Genomic DNA, 11,628 nt, shown 5'->3' with positions numbered 1-11,628 from the left:
TAGCCTTGTAGCTCTTCGTTGGACGCCCTCGATTGCATTGATATGTTTCCTCTTTTGACGAGCGCACTTCTCTTTTGCAGTATTGTTCACCTTTTAGTGTTTGATAATTAGGTGATAAGCCGATTATTGACCCGAAATTTTAAATTATTAGTCTAGATCGATCTAGACTAGATTAGCCTTGGAAAAATATTTTTGAAAGTTCCCTCTTTTTGCCCTAATTCTGCTGTTCTAGCCTCCTTTTCAAAAAATTTCTACCCAGGACATTTTTATTTCAACTCCCCCTAATTATATTTTGAGATTTATTTATTAGGTACCCAAGAGTATGAAAATTGAAATTAAATTGTCAATCCCTGCTCCTCCCCTTTTAAAGCTGTCTGACAACTGTGGCAGCCTGTACTTTAATGGTTTCCTTTCTTGTCTAAAAACATCCCGAGCAAGGGATTATATTCAATGATTGCTTATTGCACATGACGATGTTATGGCTGATTTACCATGTCTTGACTAGAAAAGTAGTCGTTATGGTCAAAACAAATCTGAAAACAGCTTGTTTGTTTTCAATTTCATTTTAAACGGATTTTGATCATCAAATTAAAATGAATTGTCTTAAAAGGATTTCCCTAAAATATATTGAGTCGGCGACAAGCCCACCTGAACTGCTATCCAGATTATCTGAATTCATTAAATAGTCGAAGACATCTTAGCTATTCCGTTTTTTTCGCTATTCTCTCGCTAAAGGATGGTCTTCTTTTCCCAGACTCGGATAAAGCAGAAAATGAGTAGGCGTCAATTTCACTTCACATCTTTCTAAGTTAGAATCGTTTATAATCCATGTAATCCTCTAGCGAAAAAAGTTTCTTATAGGAAGTATAGGTCTGCGAATCAGACTATGTAATGCAGTAATCTAGGTGTTATGTGATAATTGTCATGGGATAATATCAGTTTGTATAAACTATTATTTTTCCCTTCCTTCCGTTTGCTTGTTTTCTACTATGTCTGAATTTGTCTGAATTTGTAATTTCGGGTTTGTCGTTCTGGAGACTTCAGACAATTCTTTGTAGTATCTAGAGGTTCTTTATGTCCTCTCTATCTCAAAACAGTAATTTCTAGGATACCTGTTTCCATTTTTTTTTTCAATTATCTTAGGAAACCTTTAGTAGGGTTTAGACGGTTATTTATTCAGGTTAAGATTTGATATTTACAATTTTACAATAGAGATAAATTAAGATTCTATCAGATTAAAAATTTGAAGACGAACATAGGATTCTCAAAGAAATGTACATATTTACAAAAATAATCTATAGAAAATCAAGCGCAAATAGACGCTTTTCGTGAGCGCCAATCGTCAAATCGCGGGATTAAGAACGAGTTTGCATGAAAACATTATTGCGGTAGTCATCTTTCATTCGCCAAACCAACGTTGTTTCTATGTTCATCGAACGTTAGATGGACGTCAAACGTAAACACACGCCGACAAAAAGAAATCACAAACACTGCAATATCACAACATTCGCCTCCCTCAAGCATAGTATCGCACGAATTCTCTATCATGAAATCGCACGGTTCGTTATATGGACAGATGTGTTCCTCACGGCGCACGACATGATGCACGAAACTTGATACCTGAAATGAAAAGGATTTTGTTACTTTAAATCCTCTTTCTTCACTTGCGCTTCTTTGGGAGGAGATTTCTCATTTTTTTAAAGCTCTAATTACACCATTCATATCCTTCCCTTTATTATTTGTCAGCGTTCCAAGAACATTTTGCGGATTTGACAAGAAGAAACTGTTAACGGATCTTTTATCTATGTGTGTCGCAATCGGTAGTTTGTTTATGGCTAATATGATCTAACCGTTTTAAATTTAAGTTTTAAGATTTATTGCTTGGAGAGCTGACGGTCAGAAAACGTGAAAATTCGAAGTTTTGATGTTTTGTTTTTCAGTTATTGAAGATGAATCATTTGTGACAAAGGAAACTCATCTACTTACAGGTAAGACTAACGATTGCGCATTTTGAATCGGAGGGCAAAGGTCATTAATTAATCTATGCAAATTTTAGATTTGCTGATGAGCTGCAGGTTCATCTTCATCTCGCAACAATCGTGTACCCTTTGTCGTTATTTATCAGCAAAATATAGCAGGAGGCCTTTACGAATTGAAAGTTTCTTAAAGCCCATATCATTTACATAGAAAATGGTTTATGGTTGTTTTCTGGATCACTCTGAGGAATAGCCTGACCCTTTACGCAACTTCACCAAAATCAAAATTCTGATGCGCAAGAAATATACAACCTTGAACGAAAACCTAGCCAGGTCATTCGCGAAAACTTCTGACATTATTACAATCCATAATCTGGAGGTCAAAGTAGGCTCAACAATGTATTAGAATGTACCTAGATTTCCCAAATTTTGTTAAGAATGAAAGTTTGAAGATTAAATCTTATGATTGAGTTTCGACGATCTGGACCCGATCCATGATGACGCCAATATACTTTAGGCGTACAAACTTTCGCGAACAGAAACTTTCGCGAGGATGAAAAATCGCGAAATTCACAACATTTACTTTCGCGAATTTAACGGAAAAATATTTTTCGCGAGCATAAACTTTCGCGAATCAAGACAAAAAATTGAGAATTTTCACATGAAAAAATGGCTTAGAGACACAAATACTTCTTTGGTTGGCTTGAAACATTTGTCCTTTGACTTATTAGTCTTTTAGCAGGCTAAAAAGTGCCATAAAAGTTACATTTTATTCAAAGTTTGAAGTTTTACAGATTTTCTATTTTGTCAAGAATTTTTCGCGAGCATAAACTTTCGCGAATGGCCCTTCCTAGAATTTTTAAAGACATTTACTTTCGCGAAAAGGGCAAAAATTCGCGAAAATCGCGAAAGTTTCTGCTCGCGAAAGTTTCTACGCCTAAAGTACTTCCCTATAATATTTTTGAGCAAGTCGAATAATTTAACTAAATAGTCCTGAAAGATGTTAAAACGGTTTGTTATTTTTTGACTTGCTAAAAAATATTTTTGAATAGTATTGACGTCACCGATAAAAATGCCTAAAATCAGCATATTTGGTCAAAATAGGCCATATATCGGGTCCGGGCGGTTAAAACAACACCATTTCCCAAATCCCTGGCTAAATCTTTCAATGATAACACCGAATTTCTCAGTTTTAAAGTTCGTCTTATAAAGGGACCCTTGATGCTCTAAGTGGGTATTTTTGGCTGAAAATTGACTATATTCATATGCTTCGATCTTGCTAACATAGAAGTTTCCACTCTGCATAAAACTTTGGAGCTTTTGGTATGATATGTTTGGTTAGCCCTAAACAACGAAAAATGACCCTCATCTCATGGACTAAATTATAATACTAAAATTTTGTTAAGAAACACAACTTACCGGAATGCCGTTCGATCGTTGAATGTTGATGCAAAACAATAATACCCATAGTAAGAGAAAAACCTTTGTTCGTTTTCCTATAAAGTATAAGAAAGATGATGGTTAGGGATGGTTAATGATAGTTACAAGAACTAAGCTTGGCTCTTACTTGTGTTAAAATTGGTGCTCAAGTGCGTTTATCTTTTAAGGTACGAACCGTTAAAGTGTGCATAGTAGAATCGATCACAGTTGTTTAATTGCGTGAATGAAGGTACTCACTAGAAAGCAAAAAGTGTTCGTCGCACTTATTCGCAAATTTTAATACAAGTGTGTGCCGAGCTTTATTGGAAAAGTTCGAAACATTGAACCTTCATTGTGATTATTTTTATTGTCATTTTAGCCGTTCTGTACAGTAAAGCTTAAAAAACGAAACAAGAGACACGAAAGAGAAAATCAATCCAAGAAGTCTACCTTTAATGTAAAAACAAATTGAAGTTGAAATCGAATGAAGAATCATAAAAAATGGAAATGACGTCGCTTAATTTCTTTGATGAAGAACAAAAGAAGTAGCGAAGATCACGTACAAAAGCGAATACAGTTGTTTATAAGTTGATATAAAATACTTACCAAAATTTGGAATACGAGGAATCATTCTATCGTGTTCTCAAAATCAAGAAGTCTGATGGGACCTCCACCTTCTTTACTGATACTCGTCATGATACTTGGCAAGCGAAAACAACTCTTTTATATACCTAGCGGAGGTTACTAAAAGATCAGTCAGGAAGCTGCACTGCACAATTTTTATGCCAAAAACAATTCATCGTTTTGTTACTGATTTCAATGTGTTGCTATCTTTGAAAGAGCTTCATCCGAAAGAACAAAGGGTCGAATATTGACCCTCCCTGATCGGACGTATCTCGGTCTAAATTCGGACATTTTGATTTGATCAAAATTGTAGATTCCCAGGGCGTAGGTGTATAGTGTATAAAAAACACGTGGTTGATTTTACCTTGCACTTTTGTCTCACTGTGACTTTGTGTCTCGTTTCCAAACGATCTCTTGGTCCCAGGCTCCATACATTATGCAAGTTATATCGAAGAAAAGAAAAGATGTCATGTTTCAGCATATCGAGTCCCTTTTTTTAATTTTGACCTTTTTCGCAAAGGTCAAACTCAAAAAAGGAAAAATGGCGACTCGATGTTTGTTTGAATCAATTTATTCTTGGTTTGATGATTCTCGATCAAAACACAAGTCTTTCCTGCGATGTCTCTTCATTTTTGAAATTCATCAAAATGTTTTACATAATGGTTATTGTACGTAATGTTATAAAGTTTGATTCATCCGGCAGCATGCCTCTACTCAATATAGCTCCTGTGAATGATTTATTGCTGATTTCCTTCTCTGTTGAGAACAAAATAGTTCAATATTATTTTGATTCATTTCAGAGACTCACGCGATATTGTCATCCCATTGTTTTTTCAATGCACAACAATCCCTGAATTCCGAGATTTGGAGTTAGTATATACTTCCGGGGGAGGTAAAATTGGGTACGGGGACGTGTCGCTGGTCAGGGTCCCTTTTTAAGCTCTGAAGATATCTGACAGACAGAGTCCCTAATTTACTAATTTTCAAGATGTGTATCTGACAGGGTCGACTTTTGGTTATTTTGCACAATGTCTAGGGTGAAAATTAGAAAATTTTTCGTCACTACTAATCGCTTCTCTTATATTACCACACCCTATGTCACAAACGTTGCTTCACCTTTTCCCACGGGAAAAAAAATTTCCTTCTTGAGTACCATAAAGCGTTACACCTATTGGAAAATTTCACTGAACTCTTGGAATAGAATTCAAAGTTTTTTGTGCCAAGCTTTCCGTTTTACTTTTACGTTTTACTTCCAAATAAACGCCCGCCCCGCTTGTTAATTTTTCGAACCTAAGAGTATTCGCTAAACATTGACGAACCCTAGTTGTGTTGTTTGATTTGATTGTGTCCAGTGAGCACCTACGTATTCAATCTTTCTTCGATAATTCTCCTCTGAAAACAATTGGAGAAACTGCATTTTTTAAATTTCACAGTTGGTAATACACAATGAGTTTTTGAACCATCAAGGGCTAAACAGGAATCTCAAACCTTTTCCAAACAGAAAAAGGGAAATCGTGCGACGCATTTTCGAAAATCTGGTGGTAGATCTTACTTTCGATCCGGCGTTTATTTGAAGCCACAAGTCGGGCGCCGTTGGGAAATGAAGCCAATTATTTGAGAGACTCTGACCTTGGTCCTCTTGTCCTATCGGCTTTAAACTCCACAATATAATGCTTTCCCTTGTGTATTGCAAAAAGGAAAGGGTTGTGTAATTATATGCACGTACCATGTCATTGACCCCTTAGTTGAAACCCTCTTTGGTGCGAGAGTTTCAATTTACCCAATCATTCGACCTCTTTCGCGCCAGTCTTTTTATCCGCGGTTTCATAATAGCAACCTGGTTTACCGCAATGACCCTTTCTTTTCTACGATAACTAATCTTTCTGCTAAACCACCTTTTCAACTTTCGTTATAAGCTGACAGGAAAACTTTCGTGGTTTACCACGATTGGCATCGAATCCTTTTTGGCCTTTTTTAGTTAATTATTTTTTCGTATAGGTTTTGTAATATTGTATACTTTGTCAATTAAATTTCCTGTTGATCATTTTGATGAAAGAATATTCAAGGAAACGATATATGTCCAGTTTTAAACTGTCCGAAAAAGTGGTTTCCCTTGTCTTGATTGATGGGGCTTTTTTTTAGAAACTCAGTATTCTCTAAAGAACATCATTTTCTCAAGCGAATTCTACCCGATTAAAAACAAAGAACATAGTCAACAAAAGAAAAGGAAATTCCCCTGAGCAATCTCATACCCCAGCCCAGACTCACTTGCACTCTCACATTTGCTTTTACTGAACTAAGGAAGTGAGGATTTATCAATGACCTTTTTGGGGCCTGTACCCCCAAAAAAGAATCCACCAGTATATAGTATAAATGAGGTTTAAATCTCGTACCCCCAATCATGAATGAAATACATGTTTTTTTATAAGCATTGCACTTGTAAGCATATCTAGGCTCAGATATAGGGGAAAATTAACCATATGCTATAAGCATCCCTCAAGCATTTTTTCAGCCTACGAAAAATGTTTTTTTCCTGATTTTGGCTTTTTTTGGCTGGAATTTTACGGATTTTCAGTATTTCCCTAAATTTATGCTTTGGCTATAAGCATCCCTCAAGCATTTTTTCAGCCTTATTAAGGACTCTGACCATAGTGAATTTTGATATTTGTCAAGTACAAAATATAAATTTCTGCCTGATGTAGCTAACAAAACTTTGACATGTTATACACTTTCTGTTAGGCCAACTATCCTCGAGTCTGAAAATTTATGAGTCGCAAAGAAAAAAATTGACGAAGAAGAAAATGAAGACTTTTGCACCGGAGTATTTCAACTTTGAAGAGCTCAGTTTGGTCGAAGAAGAAATATTTTGAAAAAACTTTTGTGGTAGATGGTGTATCCTTTAGCAAACTAAAAAAAGCTTACTTCATATCTCAAAATCTTGAAAAAAGTGCTTTTTGACCTATTTTCATCCCAATTTTCATAGAAAAACAGCTATTACTTTTGATGCATCAATTTGGAAAATTTTTTCGAAAAATTTGAAAAGTTCAATTCTTTGCGGACAGTTTGAAAAAATTTCGAAACAAAAAGGTTAATTACCCATTAAAACTAAGCACTTTTTATAAAAGAAGAAGATGCAACATATTATTAACGTCTTTTTAAAGTTCATAACGTCATTTTTGCAATTAAATTCTTAATTACTTTTATGGGATTTGATCAAAAAGCAATTCTTTGTTAAAAGTGTAAAGGAACCTGAAACATAACTTTTATGCTCAATAATACCAAAATTATTTTTTTGACTACGGTCAGAGTCCTTAAAGGGACATTGCAGTAGTAAAATGTAAACATTGTGCGAACCACGTGTCATTAAAGAGAACAATTAAAATCACGTGTCCAAAACAAACTTGTAAAACAATTGAACAATCAAAATTAGCCATATATTTGGTTTGATTTTTTATTTTGACACGTGACATGTTTTGATTTTGTATCCGCTGCATACAGTTTGTTTACAAATTTCGCAAGTACTGTTATGTCCCTTTAAGCTTTCGACCTAAGCATCTCTGAGCCTGTTTTCGGATTTTTGTATGCTTTATAAAAAAAACATGCAGGTATATTGAGAAATTTTGCCACCGCAACGAGCGAGGAGTGTGAAATTCTTGACGCGGTCTCGCAAAATTCCGTAATGTAAACCATAGATATATAAAATATATCTATGTGTAAACCTTCCAGTTGTTAGTCTAGCAAGCTAGACGACTAATTCAGATATAGTAGAAATAAAACAAAAAGTAATGGAGGGAACAAATTTTAGTCGTCTAGAAACCTTTGTGCAAGCCAAAAGCTTCATATTAATATTGGTTTGCTATTGCTAATGAAAAAAAAATCCAGGCAAGGGGGCTTGTTCCGAAAAAAACAGTTTGTTTTGATTTCGTAAATAGTGGGGTCCGTTTAGCATAATTTACAGGAAAAAAATAATATATAGCTGAAACTTTCTCCAGACCTTCTCTATAGGATGCTTATGCCTCAGGAAAAAAATCCCCTAGATGCAATTTTTGGTCAATTTTAGACCAAAATGTGGCGAAAAGTGGAACTTGCGCATGAAATATCTCGAGTTAGGTAATGAAATCGGCCATACCCGTTTAAAAGTCTTCTGTATAGTTTTTTGAGAGCTTTCGAATGGTATACCTGATGTTGTCTGAAATTGCCCAAAAAAGGGATGTTCCACCAGTGGGATTTTAGGGGATTTTTTCCTGAGGCATAAGCATCCTATAGAGAAGGTCTGGAGAAAGTTTCAGCTATATAATTATTTTTTACCTACAAACAGCCTGTACTTTTGTAACACGACCACACTAAAATCGATTTGATTGGTTTAGAAAAAACAATCGAGACGCACACAACACCGTTGGTCGAAACACATAAAAGGAGAAATCAGAACACACAACAATTTTCTCTCTCGAAAAATTTTTCTCGTTTGTTTTAAACTAGCTCCCTCCAAACAAAAGAAAAGTGTCATGTCTATGGTGGCATGTCAATATTGCAATTATAATTTTTTTCTCCGCTCAAAAAAAACCTTTTCTTGAAAAAAAAAATGTGTGTTGATTTGTTGTGTGTATTTTTTTTTTTCGTCTTTCATTTTGTTTTGAGAGTTTGTTGTTGCTTGATCAAAAATTAATTTCTCCTTACCTTTCGCGCGCCAAATTCTTACGGAAGCACCACCGTCCGAGAAAAGCTTTCTTTTGTTTTCAGAAAAAACCCTTTGTTTTCTCGCTACGCAAGTTTCTGCGTAGCTAGCCGGGGATTCTATAAGGCCGGAACACCGGATTCTTCCAGTCGTTTATACAAACTAATATTATCCCGTAACAATTATCGTATTATCATATAACGCCTATACTACTGTATTACACGCATTATAAACGACTCCAGTCTATCCAGTTGTGAAAACTTTCCCGACCTTCAGAGCTTTAGCCATTGAGTTTCAAGCCCGAAGGGCTAGAGGTCAATCTCTAACCTTTCTCAGGCAAGAAAAAGTGAAGCTTTAAATATGCGCCGTATTTTTGATGACGGATTGAATCTAGCAATTCCTTTGTTTTTGAGTGATATATTTTTCAAAATTATGCGGTAAATTTTAGTTTCAATCTGTCATTTGTGTAAATACTAGGCGGGTCGCTCAAGGCCGCGCAACTTTGGTAGGATTTGTTGGCTTCAAATCCTACCAAAGAGATTGACCTCTAGCCCTTGAAACTCAATGGCTTTAGCGTGTCGGATGAAATTCACCATCTGGGTGCCAGATAAAAAAAATTAGACGATCAATTCAATAACCGAGCGATTGTTTCGACAATAGACGATATCGGCTTTCGATAAATGCAATGCATTCTGGTTTCTAGGGACTCTCAAAGGAATTATAATCTATTATAATTCCTTTGAGAGTCCCTAGAAACCAGAATGCATTGCATTTATCGAAAGCCGATATCGTCTATTNGGGTATTTATTATCAAAGATTCAGGCTATTTAATTCCGTATTCTAATTAAAAGTTGAAAAATTTCAGAATTCAAATCCGAATCTTGTGTTCTCCGTGTTCTTGTGTCCGCGATGGGAAAAATAAATTTTAAAATGGTAAGACTGAATCTTGTGTTCTCTGTGTTCTTGTGTCCAATTTTATCAATTACAGAATTCCCAAATCCAAATCTTGTGTTCTCTGTGTTCTTGTGTCCGATTTTATTAATTACAGAATTTCCAAATCCAGATCTTGTGTTCTCTGTGTTCTTGTGTCCGATTTTATCAATTACAGAATTTCCAATTCCGGACTTTTTTTAATTTGGAATTCTTATTGAAACTTTATCACTGTGTTTCCTCAGCCACTTTTTCTTTTTCCAATTTTTCCAATTAATTTTCCAATTAATTTTCTTTAAAAACAAAACAGCATTTTTCTTATGAGATATATCAAAATAAGGGTTGTATGAAATAGAACACTCCACCTTTTCAAATAAATATGTTATGTTAAATAATTTGTTTTTCGAATAATACTGCTGGGACTGAAATTTTGATCTAATGCGAAAAATGATTATTTCTCTGAAATTAAAGAAAAAACGGGAAGAAAGAAGGAATATTAGTTGGTGAATTTTATTCGACAAACAAAAACAATCTTTGGCTGAAGCATTTACCTCCCTCATCATGTGTCTTCAGGTTTTTGCAATAATACCGAACACCCTGGGTTCCATCGCAACTGTTTTCTACATCCTCTCTGCATTAATGGCAGCCCTGGGTAATACATTTTGTTTGATCGTCCTTTGGCGACCTTCTAATCGAACAAAATCGAACAAGATTCTAACATCACTGGCATTGAGTGATTGTTGTGTGGGATATATGGTTACGCCAATGGCTGTATGGTTGATAAAGAATGGTATGTACAGTGAAATCTCTTTAACTCGAACCTCTATAACTCGATATCTCCCTAACTTGAACAATTTTTGCTAGTCCCTTCAGTTAACAATGCCTTATAAACCTTACTCCATAACTCGTTCGTGTTTGAGATATGTAGACTCAACTGTACTTCTTGTGATATCAACATCTAACAAATAAACACAAGAAAAGGTATTTGACGTGTATAAGTCTATAAGCTACCTTGGAATGCTATGATGTGCTTATTTCTCTATAGTTAGTGCTTAGAATAAACCCCATGGATGCATAAATACTATATATTGTAGGCTCAATGAACGGGGAAATTGTGTGAGTCATCGTCTGGTATAAAAACTCAAGTGAAATACTCCGTGGCGCTTGGGTCCATCCACATAAAGGCGTCGTAATGATTTTATACTTATAATGTTTTATACTTATAATGTTTACATTGTTCGTTTTTTGAACAGGTTGGCAGATGACATCCAACACGTGCGTTGTTGAAGATATTTACATGGTGCTCGGTATTTGGATGGTCGGCTGTTCGTCCTCATCTGTTGTCTTCATCGCTTACGATCGCTATCTTCATCTCACCAAACTCTCAAACTATAACATCTACATGACTAATAGAAAGCTTAACATCACCATCGCTTCTTATTGGTGCATTTTCTTTGGTCTGGCACTCGGTTGTGTATACAATGTTTATTATTTCGTATGGGCCAATTTCTGTTTTGTAGTGGGCCCGATTACAGCACTGACCATCTGTTATATTATCATTTGGAGAGCTGTTAAACGAAGCCGACAACGTATCGCGAATGCTGCATCGGGGACGTCGAAAGTGAACGAGCAACGGCAAGTCAAGTTAACCAGGAAAGTTACTCTTCTGATCGCGTGTTATTTGGTGTTTCTTCTACCGATGCTTGCTTGGTTGATTATTGTACAAGTGAACACCAACAATCCCGGAACCATCTCCTTGGAAGTCTTCACACATCTCTTTTTGGTTGTCAGTTTATTTGGTTTGTCTAATTCGTGTTGTAACCCGGTTATTTATGTCATGAGTGACCCTATGTTCAAAAGAGCCTTTAAACGAATGTTGGGAAAGACGAACATTCATAGCGAAATTTCAACCAGTCAGAAATCATCTGAACCCATCTCAACTACTGTTAACTGATATTCTCTTTGTTTTATTTTTAAAGGGAGTTCGGATATAAAATGGATTAT

The 11,628-nt window shown here is 35.6% G+C and overlaps 1 protein-coding gene across 1 annotated transcript; it reads left to right on the top strand.

The window, feature by feature from the left end:
* The first annotated feature begins 10,107 nt into the window (after positions 1-10,107).
* Positions 10,108-11,578, top strand: LOC136808593 (melatonin receptor type 1B-B-like). The gene is made up of 2 exons (XM_067065130.1): positions 10,108-10,414; positions 10,878-11,578. Exons 1-2 carry the CDS (start codon positions 10,186-10,188, stop codon positions 11,576-11,578), a joined length of 930 nt encoding a protein of 309 aa, XP_066921231.1. The 5' UTR covers positions 10,108-10,185.
* The last annotated feature ends 50 nt before the right edge of the window (positions 11,579-11,628 follow it).

The sequence above is a fragment of the Clytia hemisphaerica genome, unplaced genomic scaffold (genome assembly GCF_902728285.1).
Source record: "Clytia hemisphaerica strain Z4C2 unplaced genomic scaffold, Clytia hemisphaerica genome assembly, whole genome shotgun sequence".
In the NCBI taxonomy this organism is placed as follows: Eukaryota; Metazoa; Cnidaria; class Hydrozoa; order Leptothecata; family Clytiidae; genus Clytia; species Clytia hemisphaerica.
This window is presented reverse-complemented; position numbering and strand designations above follow the sequence as displayed.

Excerpts from the sequence above, each read along its gene's own strand:
- LOC136808593 (XM_067065130.1), top strand. The coding sequence starts at position 10,186 with ATGTGTCTTCAGGTTTTTGCAATAATACCGAACACCCTGGGTTCCATC. Across the intron at positions 10,415-10,877 it reads TGTATGGTTGATAAAGAATG|GTTGGCAGATGACATCCAAC; the intron begins GTATGTACAGTG and ends TTTTTTGAACAG.